The 26563-nt window shown below is 34.6% G+C and overlaps 3 protein-coding genes across 3 annotated transcripts; all 3 read right to left on the reverse strand.

Moving 5' to 3' along the window:
• Positions 1-5045: 5045 nt before the first annotated feature.
• LOC115957140 (WAT1-related protein At2g39510-like) lies at positions 5046-7762 on the reverse strand. The gene is made up of 7 exons (XM_031075363.1): positions 7563-7762; positions 6771-6833; positions 6526-6642; positions 6176-6413; positions 5915-6076; positions 5633-5784; positions 5046-5250 (listed from the first exon to the last, which is right to left on the reverse strand). The coding sequence occupies exons 1-7, from the start codon at positions 7760-7762 to the stop codon at positions 5046-5048; spliced, it is 1137 nt and encodes a 378-aa protein (XP_030931223.1).
• An 8541-nt stretch (positions 7763-16303) lies between these two features.
• On the reverse strand, positions 16304-17543 carry LOC115957141. Its single transcript, XM_031075364.1, has 3 exons — positions 17076-17543; positions 16566-16962; positions 16304-16470 (listed from the first exon to the last, which is right to left on the reverse strand). The coding sequence occupies exons 1-3, from the start codon at positions 17541-17543 to the stop codon at positions 16304-16306; spliced, it is 1032 nt and encodes a 343-aa protein (XP_030931224.1).
• Positions 17544-18510: 967 nt separating this feature from the next.
• Positions 18511-21778, reverse strand: LOC115954697 (WAT1-related protein At2g39510-like). Its single transcript, XM_031072623.1, has 7 exons — positions 21579-21778; positions 21359-21421; positions 21100-21216; positions 20770-21004; positions 19447-19608; positions 19168-19319; positions 18511-18715 (listed from the first exon to the last, which is right to left on the reverse strand). The coding sequence occupies exons 1-7, from the start codon at positions 21776-21778 to the stop codon at positions 18511-18513; spliced, it is 1134 nt and encodes a 377-aa protein (XP_030928483.1).
• Positions 21779-26563: the final 4785 nt, after the last annotated feature.

Here is a 26563-nt window from a genome sequence, read left to right on the forward strand (position 1 = left end):
CCAAACAAAACGAAACCAATCCAAAAAAATATCAAAACCTAATCATAATTAATAAACAAACTTAAATGCGAAGATAAAAACTCATCGGTACTGGTTTTGGCCTCTTTCTATCTTCCCCTACGTGAGACTTTTATTTTTTTATTTTTTATTTTTATTTTTTTTTCCAAATGGTAGAGCAAAAATGGCAGAATGACTAGTTTTTTTTTTTAATGAATCTTAGGCGTGTTTTTTGATAGTTGTTCTAAACGATATATGACGGCGGTGTGAGGCTGAAGGAGTGAGAGAGCAGCCATGGGCTATGGTTTAGGGGTTTTGAGAATTGAGAGAGGCAGAGAAAACAACATCAACACGGAGGAAGAGGCAAAGAAGAAGAAATGGTTTATCAGGAGAGGGTAGTTTTTGGGCTTTATGTTTTTGTTTTCTCTTATAGGTGTAACGATCGGGCTTTCAAATGGTGTAGTGATCGAGATTCTAGTTGGGTTTAACTAACGTGGCAGTATTTGAACATGATATTCTGACTTGTGTGTATGGAATTGTAGAGAAGAAACAGAAGTTAGAGTGAGTCTGAACTTTTGATTGGAAATACGGCGTTTGGGTTTTTGGGTTTGTGTGTGTGTGTTTTTTGATAAGTGGGTTTGTGTTTTTATAAATATGTTTGATAAAAAGAAGACTCCAAATGGTGCACCGTACGATTTTGTTTTTCTTTTGAGAACGATTCAACAAAACATAGATCTGCACAAAGCATAAATCAATTCAAATTTTAAGGGCAAACCAAAAAAAGCACAAACCTAACAAATATTTGCAAAACAAAAACAAAATTTAATCAATACAACAATCGAACAAAATAGAATTGAAGAAATTGTAAAAATAAATGGGAAATTAGGGAAAAAGGTAGCCAAACCTTAAACTTTGATTGAGTAGTGCGGCAAAACACTGTTTAACAAAATCTTTGTTATCTATCTGTTTGTTTCTATTAAAAAAATGCAGTAAATAATTTCAAGAAAACCATAATTTCTCTTTGAAAGAAATCGTCAATAAATCTACACTCTACAATAATTGACAAAACATGAAGGCAAATGAAAAAAAAAAGTGCAAACCTAACAAAAATCTGCCAAACAAAACTACAATCTAACCAACACAACAAATGAAGAAAATAGAACTCAATAAACCGAGCAAAATAAATGGGAAATTAGGGTAACAGGTAGCCAAATCTTAAAGCTTGATTGAGAGATTCTTTTTGTGGAAGACCCAATGGGTAGGGAATCAGTAATCTGCAATTAGAGAAAAAGATGAAAGAGAAAGAGGGAATTGGTTGAGAAGATGGAATATGGTTGTATAAACTACTAAACCCATATATTTTTCAATAATAGGGATAGAAGAAGAACCCTAGAAATAGTAATTGAATAGGAAAAAAAGGGGGGAAAAAAAGAAGATCCCTAGAAACAGTGATTGAATAGGAAAAAAAAGGGAAAAAAAAAATCAACATCTAATTTCCTGTTTCTATTGAAATGAAATTGTTATTTAACTTGAAAAAAAAAAAAAAAAAAACCAACATGGAATGACTTTCAAAAATATGATCTATTTAAACAATGCAAAGAAATTTAATAGTGATTGTTGTATTTGCACTGTGCATTTATTTTAATTCCTTTCTAACCCCGATTACCCAAATACTCAAATCAACATTTCTAACACAAATATGCAAAACCAAACCAATTCTAACCCAAATACCTTAATATATAAACCAAAATCTAAAATCAAACTTGAATTAAAGCCAATCTAGCCAAAATACTCAAAGGCAAAACCTAATGGAGAAAGAGAAAACTTTACCAATAGCGACCCTCTGATCTCTGTATTTGCACCTTGTGGAGTCTCTGTATAGTGGGTTTGGTCGTCTGATAGGGGCGTTAGGGCAGTAGTATCTCTCTTTGAGTAGAATCTGTCATTCTATTTTATTTTCAATATTTTATTTTTAAAAAGAACCTTACCCATAATGGCTCCAACAGTATGATGGTTGGGGAAAGCCAGTTTTTCGGTGGCTGCAGATGAACAATGGCAGCAGCGCCCTGAGATGTCTCTCCTTCTCTCTTTGTGCCTTACAAACTCTCAAACTCTCTGTATCTCTCTCAATCCTTTTGGGTTTTTATATTTAGTTAACCGGTTTTATTGAATTGTATTAAGTTAAACGGTGCGTAAAAGCGAAACGCTATAACTTTGCTCTTTTAAAATGTGAACATGGCAAATTTTTAAGGGGCCTTTTTTGCTAAGGTGGCAACACCTTCTTAATTGCAGGAAAAAGGCTTCTGCTATTATATATAATATGTGATATTGATGATTATTTACTTAAGACAATTATTAGATAGACAATTAGATAGTACTAGAGGGGGGAGATGGCGTTCAAAGTACATCATGGGATGGGGAGGTGAAATTGAGATTAATCATTCGATTTTTGAGGGAGATTCCAAAACTTTTGTAAACTCTCTTCCCAAGGGTGGTATGCTAAGTTTGGCTATTAGTCATTTAGTAAGGGACACGTGTTAGAGTTTTTCTTTCTCTTGTATATATGTTAGGCTTTGTGGAGCCTAGTTTTGTTTGATCCGGTTTGACGACCCGACCCGAATAATATTGCATGGTTTTTAATGAAAGATTTACTGAGGCTTACTGAGGTTTTCGTAATTAGGGTTTTTTTTTTTTTTTTTTTTTTTTTTTTTTTTTAGAGTCAGTTTCAAAGTATATATAGAGAGAAAATTGTAGCCGCACTATTGTATTGTACTTTTTCCTGATAATAGTGAAATCCCTGTAACTCCGTGGACGTAGGCAAATTGCTGAACCACGTAAATATTGTCTTGTGCATGTGATTGCTTTCTTTGGTGTATGTTTTCTCTATTTTTTTTGTTCCTCACAGGTTGAGAATTCAGCTAAATTCCCTACAGAGGTAAGGTAATATTACGACAAATTCTTTAATCAAGAGTGTGAAACTTTTTTTTTTATTAGTCTGGATGGAGGCTGTTCCTCCAAACATTGTTAACTTTTTTTCAACCTAATTTACTAGCTACTTAAATAAAAACTAAAAAGCATGCAGATCATTCTTAAAAATAAAATAAAAAACATGGGGTATCAAATTGTGCTGACTGAGAAGAAAGTAATTGCACTAACCGCACTTTTTCTCCTTTTTTATTTATTTATTTTTTTTTGAGGTGACACTAACCAAACTTGGCTGCTATATATGACTGGAGGTTTTAATTAGTGGGGTTTACTTTTATTTGTTTGCTAAATTGGTGGGGGTATTTTTAAACGTTAGCAAGAGTTTTAGTCAGAATGATCCCGTCAGCTAAATTAGTGGGGTTATTATATAATTCTATATATCGAATCCAAACAGAATGATCCCATCAGCTAAAGTTTTAGTCATTAATACTATAGCTATGTGTACTGGCTTTACATCACATGTAGTTGGAACTTGGAAGTGGCATCCTTGCTCAAACACTATCTGCTAATGTAACACGTGATTACATAATCTAATTCACATAGCAAGTTGAAATTCGAAACCTAATAATTCAATAATTGAATAATTTTGCACCTTCTACTGGTATTGTATGCCAAAAAAAAAAGCCAAAGAATTTTGAAATTTGTTAACGTTGGATTACACACTTGAATGAACCTTTGTTTAGTAGTGCTGATTAGCTTTTTTTTTTTTTTTTTTTTTTTTGGGTTAAGAAATAACAGCATATTAATTGGATGTATATGTCATATTAAACATTTGAGTTGCCTTGTGTGCAGGGTAGCAGTGGCATTAACTATTGAGGATTTGTAATCATCCTAACTAAAACTAACAAACAAACATTTTTTTTTGATGAACTAACAAACAAACATATGTAAGTAACTTTTGCAGTAATAATATTGATATTATTTCAGAAGCCATCTGATCACAGTTGTTAGATATTGACATTCTTTTAAGTAACCTTAGGTCATGCTGTGGCAACTTAAAAGATTGCATGCAAATGCAGTTGAGATCCAAACCAAATTTTCTTCTACTCTTAGCACTTCCTTGTATAACAGAAAAAGTAACACATTTTAATCAATTAAGTCCAAAATTCACTAACATCAGTCCATGCAAAGTTGAGTAAAAATATATGGTTATTATTATAAATTGTATAAATTTACACTAACACTATTCATTTTGCATTTAGTTTTTTATTATTTTTTTACGTATCTTGAGAATGAATGAAGAGAGTGGATGGTGGTAGCTGTATGTGAAGAAAGAGAGGCAATTAATAAAATCAAGAAAATTTGATATTTTAATGAAATATAATGTAAAATAGATAATCTAATGTGAAGTGTTTTGAAAAAAAAGTATATAAAATAGAAAAAGTAGGTTCTTATACTAATATAAATAAGAGTTTTTGTATGAGTTAATGCGAATGCTCAACTATGGATGGAAATCTTCCATTTAGATTTTGAGTTGTGTGCATTATAGATATGTAGCCAAACTTTGTCATATATAAATTCATTCTTTTGTGCTTTTACTCATTTTTCTTTCCTTTTTTATTTTATTTTATTTTTCTTTCTAACTACTTTTTAGTTCCATGCATGCATATTGTCACATTGATCATGTATTCGATTTTTTTGTAAAATTTAGAAATTGGAATTTACTTAATTATATATGCTTTGTAATTTTTGACATCATTAGTCCACCACCAGTTGAATCCAATCTTTTAAAAAAAAAAATGTTTATGATACTTCGATATTCTGTGCAGTGATCTCCGGAATCAACGGATAGGAGGAAGGTGGTGGCATAAGTATGCTTAACACAGTCTTAGCATCCTACATGCAACTCTTTGTCAACAAATAGAAATATACTTTCCTCGCCTAAGCCTAACGAATAAAAACCAAGTAATGGAGATGCACTTGTTGCCTCTTTAAATTGAAGCCACGTCTAACACGTACTGGAAGTATAAAAACAAAAATATTAAACAAAATACTACACATTAATGGGAACTTTTCATATGAAATTAAACCACTGCTAAGCATATATACTATATCAGCTATCTTCAAGCAGTTCCATCTGTAGACTCTATGCTTGTCACATCGATGGCCACAAAGTTTTGTTTTGAAGTTGTTGTCCTCTCATTGGTAGCCATATTTTGTTTTGTTGGTACTATCCTATCATTGTCTGATCTCGATCCCAATTGATCCTTACTCTTGCCCCATAAAACCAGATATAAGCCAACAACAATGACAATTGCTCCAATAATCCTACAAACATTTCAGTTACCTTAGTAAGCACATAGTCATTCAACGTTTATGATTCCAAATCTTTTCCTACAATTTCCTTTAACCAAATGAACCAAATCAACTACAGTAATTAATTTCTGTATTGTCATATGAATGTTCTAGGAAACAAAAGATTTTGAATTGAAAATTTAAGCACTTTTTTCACTAGGCATAGAAGTAATGCTAAGGACACAATTTTTTTCACAACTATTGATATAATATGTTAACTTGGGTCTACCGTCGACACTATTTTTGTAACACACCAATCAAAATAGAATATGTCAACAGTTATGAATAAAATTGTGAAAGATGTTGTTGCTAGACTTATTGATAGTCATAGTAGGATAGAAAAATCAATGCTTACCTTCCTAAGTACATTGTCTCGGACAGAATGAAGGAGCCTATAATTGTCACTAGAACCATGCTCAAGGGATTAAAAGCAGTCACAAAAACAGGTCCCTTTTCCTTCATTATTACTCCTTGAATGTAGAAAGCAAATCCTGAACATATTATGCCCTGTATAAAATTTCTTGTGAGTATAAATATAAGTCTATATAAGCCATTATTCCATGACAACATTTTTATAAGAACTGCAAAGGAAAAAAAAAAAAGCATTAAAAAGCTCAACATTTTTAGAATTTCTCACACTGTATACAACTGCTAAGAGCTTAACATCGAAATGTATTGACCAGGCTGTGGAGTTGCCCCATTCCATTGCAAGGGCTAGTATGCTACTTTCCAATGTGCCCATCAAACATATCAAAACTGTTAGGGAAAGTTCTGCGGGGTATGATTTCAGCGTAATTGCCTACAAAAGCAAAAAGAATGAAGTTCTAAAATCTTGTGTATGTGCACGCACATATTTAATTGAAATTGCAAGGTAAATTAATGCAGATTATACTCTTACTTGAAGAATAATGAAGCCAGACCAGCAGACACAACCTACTAGAATCATTAGAGCACCCTTGACCAGAGCTTGCTTATTTGCAGCACTCGTAGATTCTTGATGGGCATTTCCATTTGTCCATGGCAAATTCAACATGGGTCCTTTAACCAGAGTCATAAGCATCGCACCCCCGACCGTCACTGTAGTCCCCAGTACCTTTGCCTGGCCATGCAGCCTCCTAATATATACTTTCTCAAGACTACAAAAGCATTCACAAAGTTTGAAGCATCCCATACTTAGTATAATTTATAATACCATGTATGCAAGAAAGAATTATGTCTTTGTGGGACAAAATTAAGAGAGAGAGTCACCCTAAAATCCAAGCCATTAAAAATGCGAAGGCCGGAAGAACATTGCACATGGCAGACGTAAAAGTTGCTGTAGTGTACTTCATCCCTGTGTAGTACAAGTTCTGGTCCATTACAGGCCTGAGTAGGAGACGGAGAAATGAAAGCTAAGTTAGACCCATGCCTCCAGCAGAACAAAAAAAGTTAACTAAAATGTTAATTTGAAGCTTAAGACCAAAAACTTATTGCTTGATGGTCCAGAATCTTACTCCAATAAGCCGAGCAATACAATCTTAGCAAAGATTGAGAAGGTCAACTTTGGCCTTACGTTCCTGTTAAGAGTATTCTATTAACATGATTAGCTTTTTATCTCACTCAAAAATATGACTGGGAAAATATTGAAGTTACCATCAATTTTATTGCAAAAGACTAATACAAAAAATGTTAATGAATGTCCTAAGGGCATTGATTTAAGAACTATTTTTAGAAATATTTAATGAAAAAATGATAAAGTAATTAATTTTTCTGATAATTTTTTTTATATTTTTCATGAAAGTGGTATTAAAAACTTTCTTAATATAGTTTATTAATAATTGCTTTAAGGGCACTCATTAACATGATAATGAATGTAATTAGTGATATTATATATAGCAAACATAAACAGTAGTGAATGGTTAAGGGTCTATTTGGATACAACTTATTGTTGAAAATTGAAAACACTATAGCAAAATAATTTTTAAATGTGTGAATAGTGTAGTGGGATGTAGTGAGACCCAATTTTAAAGTTGTTTTTGCTGAAAAAGTACTTGCGGGTCCCGTGAACAGTGCACGGGACCCACCATTTTTCCTGCGTTTCATGTTAAAGCACAGAAAACGTGCGTTCCAAACGCACACTAAATTATCTTTTTTTTTTGGTTGGTAATTGGTGACACGTTAGTATTGTAATTAAAGCTTATGTAATAAAATTTAAAGTATGCCTAGCATCAATCTTATAACTATAATGAAGAAAAGACTTTACATATATACATGTAAACAATAAGAAGAAGATAGGAGATGGTGACCTATCCAAGACAATAGCGAAAGGAGCAATGACAGCAGTGGCAATGGCATGGCGATAGACTACCAAAACATGTTGGCTCATCCCCTTGTTTAGAGCAAACTTACTAATTATAAACAACCCTGCATAGCCAAATTGCAATAAAATTACAGCCAAAATTAGCTTCACCTTGTTGTACAATTGAGTCATGGACTTCGTAGTCATGGTACGTTTGATTTCTCTTTCTTTCACTCTAATGCAAAAAGCTTCTAAGAAAAATGAAGAATAAATTCACTTTATATACAGTTTTTAATTATTTTTTTTCCTGGTTCATATTCTTATGGATAAAATCAATCTCAACACGTCTTCCTTCAGAAAGTCTAGGGACTCCACCTGAGCAAACTAAGATACCAATATTCCTAAAAGAAAACTTAGATAAACACAACATCAAAACCAGCTATCTTTCCCTCATAGAATATTAAGCACTATCATTGAGAGTCAGCGCACCAAGAAAACATGTCCTTGATGTGATGCATTGGTAAGGTTTGCTTAAAACTTAATTAGTGATATCAGATGCTGGAATTAGCTTCGATCACAATATTTTTTTTTGGTCTTGTTTCCTAAAAGGAAAAAGCAATCTTTTGTATATTTATGGCTTTGGTGAATGGAAAGGCATACGTAGAAACTTTATGCATGCCTTGTGACTCACATCACATGTTATCACAAGCCATGCGATGTCGCCTTATTTTTGTGGTAGTGAGTAGAGTGACAATTTTATTCATATCCATGAACCCACTTATTAACCACCTAATTTGGATAAGTTTTAACCCAACCCATTTGAATATTTGGGTTAAATAGGTAAAGACCCATTAGGTTATTTAATTATATGGGTCTTAATGGACAAACCCACTAAAACCCATCTAAAATTTAAATAAACAACGTAAAATCTAAATTTCTAGAAAATGACTAAAATACCCCTAAAACCTAAAAAATGAGCAAAATACCCCAAAACCTAAAAATTACCAAAATATCCCCAAAATCTAAAAAATGACCAAAATACCCCAAAAACCATAAAATGACCAAAATACCCTTGAAATCCAAAAAACGACCAAAATACCTCTGAAACCTAAAAATTACAAAAATAACCCCAAACCCAAAAAATGACCAAAATACCCCCAAAATTTGAAAAATGACCAAAATATTGCCGAAACCCAAAAAATGACCAAAATGCCCCCGAAACCTAAAAATTGCCAAAATACCCCCAAAACCTAAAAATGACCAAAATACCTTCAAAACCCAAAAATGACCAAAATACCTTCGAAACGTATAAAATGACTAAAATACCCTTGAAACCTGAAAAAATGACCAAATTACCCTGTAACATAAAAAAATGACTGTAATACCTCCGAAATCCATAAAATTACCAAAATACCCCCTAAACTTAAAAAAATGACTAAAATACCCCTTCGAAACCTAAAAAATGACCAAAACACCCCCCCAAAACCTATAAAATGACCAAAATATCCTCAAAATCTAAAAAAATGACCGAAATACCCCCGAAACATAAAAATGACCAAAATACACCCTAAACCTAAAAAATTACCAAAATACCCCCCAAACCCAAAAAATGACTAAAATACCTTTGAAACCTAAAAAATGACTGAAATACCCCTGAAACCTAAAAAACTACTAAAATAACCTGAAACCTAAAAAATGATCAAAATACCGTAAGACTTAAATGACTAAAATAACCCCAAAACCTAAAAAAATGACCAAAATACCCCCAAAACCTAAAAAAATGAGCGAAATACCCCTAAAACCTAAAAATTACCAAAATACACCCTAAACCTAAAAATTACCAAAATACTCCCTAAACTTAAAAAATGACTGAAATACCTCCAAAACCTAAAAAATAACTAAAATACCCCCAAAACCTAAAAAAATTATCAAAATACCTTTAAACCTAAAAAAAATGATAAAAATACCCCAAAACCTAAAAAATGATGAAAATAACCCCAAAACCTAAAAAAAAAAAAATGATCGATAAAAACCCTTGAAACCTAAATTATGACCAAAATACACGTGAAACATCTAAAATTACCAAAATAGAGGTTTAGGGTATTTGGATGTTTCGAGGATATTTTCGACAAATTAAAGGTTCTAAGAGTATTTCAGTCATTTTATAGGTTTCGAGAGAATTTCGGTAATTTTTTTGGTTTTGGTGTTATTTTTATCATTTTTTAGATTCTAAGGATATTTTAGTCAGTTTTTAGGTTACAAGGGCATTTATGTCATCTTTTAGGTTTTAGGGTTATTTCAATAATTTTTTGGTTATTTCGGTAAATTTTTAGGGTTCAGAAGTATTTTGGTAATTTTTTAGGTTTGGGGTGTATTTTGGTCATTTTGTGGGTTTTGGAGGTATTTTGGTCATTTTTTGGGTTTTGGGGGTATTTTGGTCTTTTTTAGGGTTTCGGGGGTATTTTGATCATTTTTTGGTTTTGGGAATATTTTGGTCTTTTTTTGGGTTTTAGGGGCATTTTGATCATTTTTTTAGGTTTTGGGGGTATTTTGGTCATTTTTTAGGTTTCAGGGATATTTTGATCATTTTTTGGCTTTTGGGGGTATTTTGCTAATTTTTAGGTTTCGGGGGTATTTTAGTCATTTTTTGGGTTTCAGGGGTATTTTGGTCATTTTTTGGGTTTTGGGGTTATTTTGGTCATTTTTAGGTTTCGGGAGTATTTTGGTCATTTTTTGGGTTTCAGGGGTATTTGGGTATTTTTTTCGGGTTTTTGGGGTATTTTGGTCATTTTTTGGATTTCGGGGGTATTTTGGTCATTTTAGTGGTTTTTGAGCATATTTGGTAATTTTAGAGATATCGGGGGTATTTTGGTTATTTTAGAGGTTTCATGGGTATTTTGCTAATTTTAGAGATTTTGGCGATATTTTTGGATATCCAAGGGTATATTGGTAATTTTGGAAGTGTAAGGGTATTTGTGTCATTTTAGGTATTTAAGGGTATTTTGGAGGTCAAGAGGGTATTTAAGTAGTTTTAGAGGTATTTGGGTCATATTGGGTTAAATGGGTGGATTACTAATTAAATGGGTTGGGTTGGTAATGGATAATAAATTTATATATAAACAGGTTATAAATGGATAAATGGGTAATTATACACCCAACCCATTTATAGCCCAACCCGCCCATTTGCCACCCTTACGAGTAGTGACCATGTTAATGTTGTATGTTTTTAATACTTTTATTATGCAGATAGTTATATATCGCCCATTGGTTAATGATATGAAGTCAATTCCATGATAATATCTGAAGAACTTAATAAAGGGTGCTGATAGATTTACTGCAAATTTTAATAACATAGGATCAAATTATAAAATGATTTGCCATTAATCACAAAATTTGTAAATTTTATATAGTAAAATCTGTAATAAAGCATGACGACCTTTGATTAGTCACAAAATCCAAACTTTGACTTGTGTTTTTAATTTTTAAACTTTGCTAATAAGATCGTTTGAGTCCTAGACATACTTCATTTGTGGCCTCTAATTATTATTTTCATCAAGACGATGCTAGTATTTATTTACAGTAATTGTTTAATGAAAATGTAATCCATCTCATACCTAAAGTAGTGTATCCATGATGTGGTTCGCACTAGCTGAATTATTTGTAAAAGCAAAATGATGATAAATGAGTTTTGATTTGGAACTTGGAACCACCACAGGCACTCATATATATATATATATATATATATATATATATATATGTATGTATGTATGTATATAGTAGTAGAAACTAGAAACCATGTCTCTTGCCCATTGTTAAGTGGAAAAAGCAAACTTTTAGGAGTCTTTGTCATCAACTAAAAAAAAAAATCAGAATTTTCTTTCGTGCGTGCTGGCGGAGGTGATAGAAAAATGGAACAGTAGAAAATAATTATAATTTCCCTTTGCTTAGTTGGGAGAAAGAAATGGAGGATGAAAAAAGTAATTTATAAAAATTTACCATTATATTTTTATTACATAAGATGATACCTAGCTAATAAAAGTGAAGGCGTAATATTTTATTATATTATATCTTCACCATTCATTATATGTAAAAAAATTAATTATCTAAATTGGTTGAATAAGACCTTTTTTTTTTTTTTTTTTTGGTAAAAAGGAAATTCCAATAAGAACTAAACAACTACACCAGGGTAAGTTACAAACCGATCAAAAGCAACCCCTACTGCATCTAAACTAAGCAGCAAGGACACATTAGCAGGGAGTTTAAGAAAAATAACAAAATCTTGGGAAAGCAAAGCTCCCTTCCTAGTTAATGCATCAACACATTTGTTAGCCTCCCTATAACAATGTTGAATCTTCACCACAGGAATATCCCTTAGCCCTGCTTTACAATCTCCAAGGATAGCATCCAACCAGTTTTGGTTTCTATCTTCTTTATGCAACAGGTCCACCACGAGTTTGGCATCCAGTTCTATAATTACTGCTGGACATTTTAAGGTAATACACAGTCGAATTCCGTCATGGAGAGCCCAAAGCTCAGCAGCAGCACTAGTAGTGGTCCCTATAGCTCTAGCAAAACCTCACACCCATTCCCTATTAGCATTGCGGATCAATCCTCTTCCTCATCCTGCTAAGCTGGGGTTCCCAATGGAGGATCCATCAGTATTTAACTTAACCCAATTTGCAGGAGGGCGATGCTAGCTGACCTTAATTGTTGTGCGAAGACCACTAGACCTCCCATTTGTTCCGAGATAAGCATATTCAATGGCTTTGGCCATTACCTCCTTCTTCAAATCAATCCGGGTTCTCTCTTTACCAAATACAACACTATTTCTGTGGAGCCAAAGACTCCAAATTCTAAAGGGAAATACAACCCCCCAATTAATCCTCGAGCAAGGAGATTTTTACGTGCAACGACAATTCAGCCTCAACCAATCCATAAGTTTAGTCCTATAAAACAGAGAAGGTGGTATAGGCTAGGGAAATGAATTCCAAAAGCATTGAGCAAAATGGCAATCCCTTAAAACATGGATAATAGTTTTCGGATCACCATTGCAGATTGGACAGGAGGGTGAGACATCCATACCTCGATATGCCAGGGTGGCTCAGATAGAGATGCTGTTGTGATAGCATTGCCAGATGAAACACTTTACCTTAGGGATGGTGATAGTCTTCCAAATCCAGTCACTTTCAAAAGGATTGGCTTGATCATCATCACCTTCCATGCAAGCCAGTTTGTAAGCCTCCTTAAGCCCAAAAGCCCCATTTGGGGAAGAAAACCAAGAAAGCCGATCCTCATACAAGGCCAAGTATAATATGAGGGTGGCTTTAATAGCAGCCAATAGATTAGCAGGTAAGATGAAAGAAAGCTTTTGCCAATGCCATCCACTAAAGTTGGTAACCTCTTTTAAGCTAGTACTCTCTTCCCCGTGAAGGTTTGAGATGGGCATTTGTAACTTTTCTAGCCGCCCTATATTTATGATTTAGAACCTTGGCCCACAAGGAGTTCATCTTTGTTTTCAACCGCTAGTTAAGATTGGCTAAAAGGGCAACATTTCTGGCTTTGGCTGCATGTAAACCGAGACCTCCCTCTGTTTTGGGTTTAGCAATCTTCTTCCAGCTAACCAAGTGAAGCTTCTTCTTGTTATCAGTTGATCCCTATAGGAAGTCTCGGCTTAGTTTGTCCACACTATGGAGCACTTTAGAAGGAAGGGTCACACATTGCATTGCATAATTAGGGACAGTTGTGATAACATATTGGGTGAGGACAAGTCAACCCATGAAGGATAGAAGATTCGTTTTCCAACCAATAAGGCGACTCTGAATCCGTACAATAATAAACCCAAAGTCTTGTCTCATACCTGAGTGCTTTATAGGAAAACCCAAGTACTTTCCAAGAGTCGGGGTGGACCTAAATTCTAAGATCTCACACAAGTTTGCTCTAGTATCTGGGTTGACATTAGGAGAAAAGAGCACCCTAGACTTTGCATTGCTTACTTTTTGCCCTGATAATAAGCAAAACAAATCAAGGACATCTCTTACAGCCAAGCAATTTTTCCTATCATCTTTTGCAAAAAGAACTAGATCATCAGCAAAGAACAGATGGGAAAAAGCCAACCCTCCCCGTGAGGCTTTAATCAGGTCCCAAAGCTTGGCATCACACTTCTCAGTGATGAAAGCTCCCAAAACTTCCATACAGAGAATAAATAAACAGGTGGAGAAGGGGTCCCCTTGTTTAATGCCCCTTGAAGGAAGAAAAGGCTCGAGAGCACCACCATTGTATAATGCAGATATAAACGAGGTTGAAACACAGCTTATAATAAGAGAAGCTAGATGATTAGGAAACTTGAATAGAGCTAAGGTATCTCGGGTAAAGCTCCATTTGAGGTGGTCATAGGCCTTCTCCAAATCAAATTTTATTGCCATGAACCCTCATCTCCCTTTCATCTTAGACATGGTATGCACAAGCTCTTGAACAATAATCGCATTGTCAATCCCTTTCCGACTAGGTATGAACACCGTTTGATAGGGGGAGACAAGATTGGAGAGCATGGGGCAAATCCTGGCCACAATCACCTTTATGACTCTCTTGTACACGGTGTTGCATAGACTAATTAGGCGGTAATTGCTAAGGGATTCAGGCGCATTGCATTTGGATTAGAGTGATGAGAGTTCTGTTTAAGTACTCCATCATAGATTGGGAAGTAAAAATCTATTTCACTTCCGCTTTGACCGATTCCCCAACAAGAAGCCAGAAGCGCTGAAAAAAACCTGTATGAAGGCCATCTGATCCTGGTGCTTGAAATTTCTTCATCAGATATCGGGGCAGCAAGTTTTGCAACTTCATCATCTTGCAAGCAAGTGCTCCAGCAAGGAGGGTCCCATAATGAAAGGAGCGAACTAATGTTACTAGTCATAAATAACGAAGCAAAGCCCGTCCTAATATAATCAGCAATATCACTCTCCTCTGTCAGCCAGTTACCCATATTATTTTTCATGCAATTAATACGATTCTTGCTTCGATGCACTAGTGCAGAAGTGTGATAAAAGCCTGTGTTTCTATGCCCCTCAACTAGCCAAGTAATGCGCGATTTCATAGCCCAAAACTCTTCCTCTAATTTCGAGACCTTAGCAATCTCTGTGCACAACTCCTGATCAAGACAACTTAGAAAATTATTGGGGTTATTGGAGAGAGCAATTTAGGCACCCCTAAGTCTGGCGAGTGTGCGCTTTTTCCTATGGAACAAGTTTCCAAACACATCCCGATTCCAAACCTTCGCTTTATCAATGAACCTGGAGATAGCATGCAATAAGGAACTAAGATTTGCCTAGGCGTCTCGCACAATATCTAGGAAAGAAGAGTGGGAGAGCCACATTGGTTGGAATCTGAAAGGTCGATCCTGCCTGTGACCATGAGGTCTGTCCAAATGCAGCTTGACTGGACAGTGGTCTGAGTGACCTTTCTCAAGGTGTTCAACACTCGCTTTTGGGAAGAGAGCATACCATGCCACATTAACAAAATACTGGTCTATCCTTTCCTAGACAAGTTGCGAAAAGGGCCTATTGTTTGACCATGTATAGCGCGCACCAGAAAACCCAATATCAATCATCTTGCATATATCAAGGCACTCTTGGAATCTGAGGGCTCGACTGATATTCACTGGTCTGCCTCCAAACTTATCTCCTCCAATCAGCACTTCATTAAATTCCTCGACGATAACCTAGGGTAAGTTATGGAGACGAGCCACAGTAGACAAATTATCCCATAAAAGACGCCTTTCAGCAAGTCTTAGGCTGGTATAGATTGCAGAGAGAAGCCAAGGAACCTGGGAGTTAGGAGAATTTATATTCACCAAGACATGGACCTCTTGCTCTGTAGTAGAAAGCTCAGAAATGTCCACTTGGGTGGAATCCCACAGAACCCAAAGGCCACCAGTCAGCCCAATATTATTAACCAAAATAGCCCCATCCATGGGAAGCCTATCAACAGTACTTCTGACTCTGTCTCCGCTCACTTTTGTTTCCATGATAACCAAAATTGTAGGAAGGTGCTTATGGATCAGATTAGAGATAAAGCTAAAAAAGTTTGGGTTAAGAGCACCACGACAATTCCAAATAAGCATATTCATATTCACAGATAGAAAATTTAAAGGAAAACAGTATTCAAGGAGCAACAAAAATGTTACCTCCATCATCAAAAATCATATCATCAGCCTTATGGTCCAAGGAATCGCCCTCATTAGCTAGTGGCACACTGGGCTCTTGAGAGCTTCTCTCCTTTGTTGAGTTCTTTTTTCCTTGGCCAAAGTGAAGGGTCAATGCGCTTTAAGGGAGCTCTTAAAATGCTATCACACACGGTGACAAAACTAGGTCCCACCTTTCCACCATCTTCAAAGGGGCAATTTGGGATTTCCCTTAGAGAGGTTTTACAGAGCTCTGAGTCTATGTTCATTCGTTGGGATTCATTTGGCCTCTCCTCCATGGTTATGCCTTGTTGAATCATCAACTCTTCACTAAGACCCATATTCGACAGATTTGAGCTAGGCTTCATAGTTGCACAATTAATTGGAGGTGAGGGAGACCCTCCTGCCTTAAACACCTTAAGCGGCATTGCTTTGCCCAGCTCCTTGTTAGAAGCAAACACACTTTCCATCTCCAATGTGGCTTTGGGCATGCTATGTCCAGTCACTTTCCAAGCCTGGGAAGGCTTTTTGTGCGTTTGATCCTGCTGTGCTCTCCTAGGCTTGTGATCTCAGGCAGTGCCACTACTCTTGGCATTGGAAGACTCGTTATTTGTCTTGTTTAAGGGAGAAAAGTCTTTGGTATAGTCTGCTTCAGGGCTATTTTCATACGAAAAATGCAAAACCTGCATTTGCTTTCCCTCATTGTTTCCTAGGCCCACATTAGCCTTGCTTGGAGCTATAAAAGGAGGCCCAGTATTCGCAAACTTTTTGGGCCCATTTTCCTAAGAGTTGAAAGAGGTAATTGACCCGTTTCTTTTGGTAGTTTCCTACTCTGTTGCTTCTTTCGTGCAACAAGAATCCAAGGCCCAAAGGCCTTATCCTTTGACAAGCTTTGACCTTGCGAGTTTTGCTTTTTTCTTGCCTCTTCTGATCTACCAACTTTCTCCGGCACCCCAGCTCTGTATGGACATCCCTCTGCCTTATGGCCGACCTTGCCGCACGAGAAGCATAAGGCAGTTAAGCCTTCATATTGTACTGGTTGATTAATCCCACTAACTTTAATGTTCTTGATCAAAGGTCTGTCAAAACAAATCTGGACGCATAGCCTAACAAACCGTCCCCTTGATTCTGTAACCGTATGTGCATCTATTCTCAAGACTGGCCCAATGGCCCTCCCGATGTCCCTTAGCACTGATGGCTCATAACACTTAATAGGGAGCTCAGGAGCCTAATCCAGATTGCCACCGAGGAGACGTTTGTCGTGGACAATTTGAAGTTTGGTTCCTAGCAACGAATAGGCAAATAGTGGCCTCTTACGAACCAAGGACCGCCTCTAAGCACCTTAGAATGATCTTCTTTAGTTGAGAACTTGACGAGGAAAAAGTCATTACCTAAGCCCACACCGTCCAACTTGCCTATCGGTTTCCACATCCCTAAAAGTTTGGAGTGGAGAAAATGGAATCCCACGGTCTTGCCGAAGACTTTCACTATGAGTGCATTTGCCCAGGGAGCACGCATCTTTCCTTTCCTTTCTCCGGAAAGTTTCATAGCTACCTCACCTGACGGGAGCTCTGTAGACTCATCATCCGACTCAATCTCAGTGTCCATGTTGCTCTCAACAACAAATGCCTGCTGGAAAGCCCCAGGAATCTCGCCAACAAGTTTATCTTTGTATGACCTAAGGCCCTCTTCACCAAAGGAAGGGGAAGCTCTGAAATGGGATCCCATCCTATGGTCCTCTTTAACCTTCTTAGTGCTCCGTTGGAGCTCTTCGTCTTCTTCTCTAGACCTAACTGCAGATTCGCTCATTGCTATTTACTGCATACTCTGTAGACTTCTACAGTCCTTGTCTCTTCTCAGTCGTTTATCAGCTATCAAGTTTAGCGTTGAATAACAGCTACGGAACTCATCGTTTATATTCTTTCACTCTCTATTTAATTTTTCATAACTCACTAATACCTAGTAGATAGCAAAAATGTATCGTTTTCTAGTTTTCTTTCTTTCTTTCTTTCTTTTTTAAATAATGAAAAAAGAGTTTGGAAATGGCTAGTTAAGTATAAAAAAATGATTTTCACATGGTTTTTAGACCTAACAACCGGGTTGAGTCAATAGGGTTTAGGTTCAAGTCAAAATGGGTTGCCTTAAGTGGATTGCAAATCCTATGTTACCCTTATCCGACCTTTTGAGGCCCAAGTCAACCTAATATATATGCTAATATATATGACCTGTATTTTTTTTTTCATATGCCAAAAAAAAAAAAATTTTGATTATATTAGTTTTGTCTTCTTTCCAATACAAATTAGGAAAAAAATAAACGAAAACATTCAAAATAAAATTTAAGTAATACATATAATCTAAGTTTACAGAGTTCGAGGTTCACTAATTTTATTGTTATAGAACAAAAAAAAATGTCATGCACCGTAAGAAGTTATAAACCTCCTCATTTATATTTGTCACAAATAAAATATGAATAAAGTTAAATTACCTATACAATAACTAAATATATAAATTTTTAAGAATAAAATATAACATGGTACGTAGGTTAAGAAAAATTATGTAAATAATTACTATGAATTGTATCTCAATTCAAATTAAAATATAAAATTATAAGTGTTTGTGGGGTGTGGTGGTAAGGGCAGGAGTTCAAGTCTTCAGAGGAGAGCTTCACATACATATACACTTAAATTAGTTTAGAGTAGAATTTCTATCTTGTTAAAAAAAAAAAAAAAAGACACCAATTCCAACAATAAGCACATATATACATTATACAATATTTTCATATAGTTTCATCTGTAGATTTTATACTTGTTACATTGATGGCCATAAATTCTTGATTTGAAGTCGTTACCCTCTCATTCATAGTAGCCATATCGGCGGTTGGTACTACCTCTTCATTGTCTGACTTCAACCCTGGTTGATCCTTCCTCTTGCCCCATAAAACCAGATATAGGCCCACAATAATGACAATTGCTCCAATAATCCTACAAATAGTTCAGTTGCCAAAGTTGGCCCATAATCATTAATTAAATTTCTATGATTCCAAATATTTATCCTACATATTTCTTTAATCAAATGAAGCATATCTACTACAATAATTAAATATTGTATTTTCTAATATATGTCCCAAATGAAACAAAAGATTTTGATTGGACATTCCAAGAACCTTTATATATATATATATATTTTTTTTTTTATTTTTTATTTAGACATAATAGCAATGCTAGTGACAACTTTTTTCCACAATTATTGACGTAGTATATTGCGATTGGAAAAATATCACTTTCATTTGAGTCCCCTATCACTTTCATTTGAGTCCCCATTGATAGAACTTTTATTATGCGCCAATTACAAAAAATCATGTTAGCACTTGCAAAAATTGTTGTGTCACTAAACTTATTCATAGGCCTACTAGAATAGAAAAATCAATGCGCACCTTCCTAAGTACATGGTCTCAAACAGAATGAAGGAGCCGATAATTGCAACTAAAATTGTGCTTAGGGGATTAAAAGCAGTCAGAAAAACAGGTCCCTTTTCCTTTATTACCAGTCCTTGAATGTAAAGGGCAAACCCTGAACATACTACACCCTGCGTAAAATTTCTTGTGAGTATAAATGCAAGGCATAAACCTTTACAACATTTTTTTTTTTATAAGAAGCATTGCGAAGAGAAAAGGACATCAAAAGAAAATGTAACTAAATTTAGAATTTCTCACAGTGTATACAGCAGCTAAAAGCTCAGTATCTAAGTGTATTGACCAGGCTGCGAGGTTGCCCCGTTCTAATGTAAGGGCTAGTATGGCACTTTCCAGTGTGCCTATCAAACATATCAAAACTGCTAATGAAAGCTCTGCAGGGTATGATTTCAGCGTAATTGCCTACAAATCAACAATTATATATCATCACTAATTAAGTCTAACTAAAACATTTTGGAATTTCTTGAATTTCTAATGGAGACATCTGGGGTTTAAATTCTCCTTCCCCCATTTTTTTAAGTATCAAATTGTCATTTTTTTTTTATTTTTAAAAAAGGTCTTGGAATGTCTTATACAAGAAGAAGTTAATTGTGATGTTTAAAATGGGATTCGTGTATCATACTCTAATAATTATAATAACTTTGGTGATTATAAAAAAAAGGGACATAGTTTTCCTTCAAATTTTTGTGGCAATATATAAAACCATCCACATGTATTAAATCAAATGACTTATTTTATTATTTAATCAAGTCACATAATTCATTAAATAGATCATGTTACTAAAAATACATGTGGATTGTCTTTTTGACTCTTCACATAGTAGGTTGGAGAAATGTTTCTCCAAATTGGTTTGGAGCGAGGTAAGTTCTAAATAAAAAAAATTAAAAAAAATAATAATAAAAAAATAAAAAACTTTGACTACAACAATAATAATAATATTTATTATTGTTATGCATGCTTTAGATGTTGACAAGGTTTATATGACAAAACTTGCGTCAAAGAGTGTAGCAAATTTTTGTATTTGAGTCGTTGTTGGTTTCTGGAATTCTGAGTTGCAAACGAGGTTCATTCATGGAGGAAATTTGTGTAGAATAATTCTAGAGGTTTTAGAACAATTATGGTGGAAAGGCAAGCAGGATATTTGCTGAATTTACATAAAAAATCTAGCTTACTAAGGTTTTGTACAATATGATTGATGGTAACTTTTTCTTTTAGTGGATATTTTCAGGGTTGGATTATCTAGAGTAATTTTTCTTTTGAATAGATTCTTTGTTGGTTTTTTACTTCGTTGTCAAATTTGTGATTTGTTTACTTTTTTTTTCATTATTATTTCTTTAAATTTGGAATGTTATACCTATGGTTTTTTTTTTTTTTTTTGAGAGAGTGTTATACCTACAGTTGAATTGCTGTGTTAGAATATCTATTTATTCAATTGATCTGCAGCATAAGTGTTTGGGTTTTAAATTAAATTTTCCATTGACCACCAACCTCATCCAATTGTTCGTGCGAGTGCTCATTTTAAACTGAAATAGCAAATTAAATTAATGCCGATTAGACTCTTACTTGAAGAATAAAGAAACCAGACCAGCAGAAATAACCTGCTAGCACCATGAGAGCACCCTTGATGACATCTTGCATATTTGCTGCATTAGATTCTTGATGGCCATTTCCATCTGTCCATGGCAAATTCAACATAGGTCCTTTAAGCTGAGTCATAAGCATAGCTCCTCCAATCGTTACTATGGTCCCCAATACCTTTGCCTGGCCACGCCATCTCCTTATATTTACTTTCTCAAGACTACAAAAGCATTCTCAAATTTTTTTCCCCATATTTAGTATATCATGTATGCATGCATGCAATGCGCAAACGTGAATGAGACTAAAGAGAATTACCCTAAAATCCAAGCCATTGAAAATGTAAACGCAGGAACAACATTGCACATGGCTCTCGCGAAAGTTGCTGTAGTATACTTCATCCCAGTGAAGAACATGTTCTGGTTGATTACAGGCCTGAGTAGGGGAAAATGAAAGCTTAAGTGTGGTCCAACTGAGCCAAAAAAAAAAAAAAAAAAAAAAAAAAAAAACAGTAACATGTTTTGTTTGAAGCTTAAGAGCAAAAGCTTAATTATTGCTTGAAGGTCCAGATTCTTACTCCAATAAGGAGAGCAACACAATCTTAGCAAAGACAGAGAAGGTCAACTTTGGCCGCCTCTTCCTGTTAGGAGTATTAATTTAAAGTGATTAGCTTTATCATCTCGCTCAACATGTAACACTGAAGAAAAGAGTTTAAACAATGTAAACAACAATAAAGAAGAGATTTGAAGCAAAAAAAAAAAAAAAAAAAAAAAAAACAATAACGAGGAGATGGAGACCTATCCAAGACAACAGCAAAAGGAGCAGTGACAACAGTGGCAATGGCACTCCGGTATACTACAAACACATGTTGGCTCATCCCCTTGTTTAGAGCAAATTTACAGATTATGGACAGCCCTGCATAGCCAAATTGCAATAAAATTACTGCCAAAAATGGTTTCACCTTGTTATACAGTTGAGTCATGGACTCCATGGACATGTTAAGCTAAAATTTCTCTTATTTCTCAATTAGCTCTAATGCTTATTTCTCAGTTCGTTCTAATGTGAGGTTCTAGCAAAATGAAGTATGGAGTTCACTTTATATACACAGCATTTTTTTTTTTTTTTAAATTTCTCATTTTCTCCGGGTTAAATATAACAACTCATATTTTAAAAGAATTAGTCTAATCATAATTGAACCTGTTTATAGTTGTTAATAAATAGTTGTTAATAAAAGATCTAATCAATCTACTATATGCCTAGTGTGGGACTCATCATACAACACATAATTAATATCCAATCAATCTTGGGTAGGGTTGTCCATGGGTCGGTCCGGGTCAGGTTTGTGCCCAACCTAGAACCAACCTGCCGGAATCGGGTGGAGAAAAAACGCACCCACCGCCGACCCGCCGGAGTAATCGGGTCGGGTAGTTCAAAACATCAACGGGTGGCGGGCGAGTCTGTCGGATTCGGGACGGCAAGAAAACGCCGGAATCGATTTCTGGTGATGAAGACCCACCGGAGTAGTCGAGTTGGTCGGTTTCGGGTCGGATCCAGTTGGTTCTTCGGGTGGGTTGGGTACTCGGATGAATCTAGACAACCTTAATCTTGGGAATTACAATTATTGTAATACTACAAATTGGTTTGTTTCAATATATGTTGTGTCCCACATCAAATATGACTAGAAAGCTTATATTAGTTTAATGAATTTGTAATTTATATGATTATTTTTATTAAATTTGGTATAAGAAACTATTTTTAGTTGGAATAATAATAATAATAATAATAATAATAATAATTGTAGGATTAAGGGCCCAAATTATATATTGGGCCTTGGGTCTTGTCCGAGAGCATGGGTAGTTCGAGGAGGAACGAATGGTAAAGAACAGTCCAGGCTTAGGATTCAATGAGCAAAATACAAATGGAAAGGTTGTCCAAGGAGGAATATTTCCTCGGATACGATAAGTACAGCTCAAATATGTATTCCAATGATCAGAGTGACCTTCCATGAAACTCCAATGATAGGGATGTACATCATGAACATATGAGAAGAAGGGGAACCCAAAAATATCTAAGGGAAAGCTGCTACCACCGCATTGAATGCACTACAGCTACTTTTCTGGCCGCATTTATGTGGAGAAGACCTTTGAACAGTGTTGCCTTGACTACCACAACTCACAGAAAGCCAAAGAGGGTGTCTGATAGGATAGGTACTCAAATAAGGGCTTAGATGACCAACAAGTGTAGGATCAATATGGTCTAAAGTGAACTATATAATGTAAGAGACCCTCCATGAGAAAGGGATCGGAAAAATAGAAAGAGAACACTGTACCTATCAAAATTATACTTGTATTCAGTCTAATTGATTTATATAAAGACTTACCTCCTCGGACAGTGAATTCATTCAGTTCTACTTTCCTTGTTCTTACTTGATCATCTTTTAAATCCATACTAGCCGTTGTCAAATTCATTAGGGCCTAGTTTTTCGATCTACTCTCTACAAATTTATTGTACTAGGCTCACTGGGCCAAGATCCCATACATTTTGGGCTTCGGTTACAAAACGTATCCCTACAATAATAATAATAATAATAATAATAATAATATAAATTTAAGGATTTTATATAGCTCTCTCTCTCTCTCTCTCTCTCTCTCTCTCTCTCTCTCTCTCTCTCTCTCTATATATATATATATATATAAAATATAATATGTTACATCACTCAGTATTTCTTAATTGGATCTAAATTTTGATAAATCTACTATTAAATTACATTATCTTTGTATATTCTCCATGTTTATAAAATTTTAAGGTGATCAAAGATCAATAATCATGTCATCAATTAACTGTTTAAACTAAAATTTTTGTAGTTTAAACAATGCATAGAAGATGAGTTTATAGATCGAATGATAAACAACATCTGATTAATATGAAAATTGGCATGCATATATGTTAAGAACATATAGAATATGTAAACCCACAGTGAGATTTTCAAAAATTGGATTCAATAGCAAGTTATTAGGTGGTGTAATATTACTTAGAGTTACTCAAAGTGTAACGTAAACCTAACTCTATATATTAAATATTTTTCAATTCACTTAAGAAAGAATTTCGTAGTTACTTCAAAAAAAAAAAAAAAAAAAAAAAAAGGAGAAAGAAAGAAAGAAAGAATTTCATATTCTTACATATAATAATCATAATAATTTAGATTTTCTTTCTTTACAATGATATGAAATCTAATTAGAATTAATTTCTTAAGTATTATAACATGTAATTAATGAGTACTATATACACATTAATTGTAGAAATAATTCTTCATTAAAATTTTAAAATGAATTTATTGTGTATATGTATTGTGTGGGACATCAGCTAGTAATAATAATAATTTTTTCTTCATTTAAATCCAAACATGATTACTTCACTTTTTATTCATTTCCTTTCAAACATTTCAATTAGAGGGAGGAAAATATTTAGTTCTTTTATATATGTTTATTTACATTTTTCTTCTACCCTATCCATTTCATTTAATTCTTTATAAACTTCCAAGGTTTAAGAGTCTTAAGGGTATGTTTGGTTGGGAGTCTTAAGGGTTTGTTTGGTTGGGGTAAAAACAAGGAGGATGGAAAATAGGGTAGAAAATGACATTTTTCACTGTTTAGTTCAGGAGAGAAAACAAGAGAGATAGAAAATAGGAAGGAAAATAATCCCTTCGGGCCCGCATTTTTTTATTCTCCCAATTTCGGAGGAAAATGGAGAGAAAAAAGTACTGAATGATATAATTTACACAAATACCCTCACTTTAAGTTACATTTTTTTTTTCTTTCTTCTCTCTTCCCTGGGCAGCATCGTTGCCCTTTTTTTTTTTCTAGGCAATCACGTTGCCAGTTGCCACATTTTTTTTTTCTTGGGCATTAACATTGCCTCTCTTTTTTTTTCTTTTGATTTTTTAGGGCTTGGATGTGATAGTTTATTTTTATTTTTACTGGATGTGATTTTTTTTGGAACATGTTTTTATTTTTATAAAAAATTTTGGGTGATTGCTCTTTTTTGTGTGGTTATTTGTTACTTTTTTTTTTTTTTTTTTAAATCGGCATTATTCTTTAACAAAGGTATATGAGTAAATTTATTCAAACTCATTTTTTCTATTCCTCCACTTTTTCACTCCCAACCAAACAAAAAGGAAAGAAAATAAAATATTTTCTATCCTCCTATTTTTCCATCCTCCCACTATTTTCTATCCTCTCACTTTTCCACCCCTCCAACCAAACGGACTCTAAAACTCCACTCATACACCAGTTGACTAATAAGGAGAGGGGAGTGGGGGACTCAGTGCACCAAATTGAGGGACTCAGTGCACCAAGAAAACGCATCCACAATGTGGGGCATTCGTTGGTTTTACCTAATCGTAATTGAGAATGAATCAAATTGAGTTTAATTGAAGATAGCTTTTTTTTTTTTTTTTTTTTTTTTTTTTAAGATTAAAAAAATGGGAGGATGGAAAACTTTTGATTTGCCTTCTAAACTTTGCCAATAAGAGTAGCGTCATTATTGACCTTAAATGTAGAGTTTGCCGATTATATTAGAGCAACAGAGGGAAGAGACACCATGCCATCTCTCTCTCTCTCTCCTGCCTTTTTTTTTTCTTATTAGTTAATGATGGTAACTAGTAAGAGTTATGTTTAATTGTCTTTGTCAAATGACAATGTAGTCCATCTCATACTTAAAAGCAGTGTCTTCTTGGTGTGTTTGCATTTGTTGCGTTATTTATTTATTTAAATTTATTTTGTTATTATTATATTTATTTAAGGAAAATGCTAATAGATGGCCTTAGGGAAATGGTTAACAATTCATTTAAAGAAAGTTTTTATAGAAAAAGAAAAAAAATCAATTAATGTTTTGACAGCTTTTTTCATTTCTTATAAAAGTGGTGTCAAAACTTTCCTAAAATATAATTAATGTTAATAATTGCTCTAAGGACACTTGTTAGCATGACCCTTTATTTAATACAATAATATAGAATTTCATATCATTGTGCTATCATTTGAACTGCACATATTTGTGCGTTGTGTTATTTCAAAAAACTATGAGGATATTTGGTGTAAAGGTGTGAATATTATTGTAAAATATTTTTGTGTTATTTCATTGTTTACCTCGTAATCCGGCTATCTGAGAAGAAAGTAGTGGGTGGGGGCTTAGGTCCAATGTCTAATAGTACTAGACCCGTTAAGATTATGACATATAACCACTTTTAAACAAGTGTCACCATTTGACCGATGCACTGGACCTAAACCAAGTCCAAAAGTAGTTGCACTCACCAAAGTTGGCTGCTATATTATGACTGGAGGTTTTAATTAGTGGGGTTTACTTTTATTTTTTCACTAAGTTAGTGGGGGTACTTTTCAACGTTAGCTAAAGTTTTCGTCAGATTAATGATCCCGTCGGCTAAATTAGTGGGGGTATATAATTATAATTATATATAATCCCATCAGCTAAAGTTTTAGTGATTAAGACTAGCTATGTACTGGCTTTACATCACATGTAGTTGGAACTTGGAAGTGGCATCCTTGCTAGAACACTTTGGTAATGGATCAAGTGATTACATAGTCTAATTCACATAGCAAGTTGAAATTAGAAACCTAATAATTCAACAATTGACTAATTTTGCACCTTCTAGTGGTATCGTAGCTTCATTCCTGACCTCATATGTAGAATTTGCCGATTATATTAGTGGCTCTAATTAAAGCAACAGAGGGAAGAGAGGCCATCCAGATGCCGTCTCTCTCCTGCC

The sequence above is a fragment of the Quercus lobata genome, chromosome 8 (genome assembly GCF_001633185.2).
Source record: "Quercus lobata isolate SW786 chromosome 8, ValleyOak3.0 Primary Assembly, whole genome shotgun sequence".
NCBI lineage: Eukaryota > Viridiplantae > Streptophyta > Magnoliopsida > Fagales > Fagaceae > Quercus > Quercus lobata.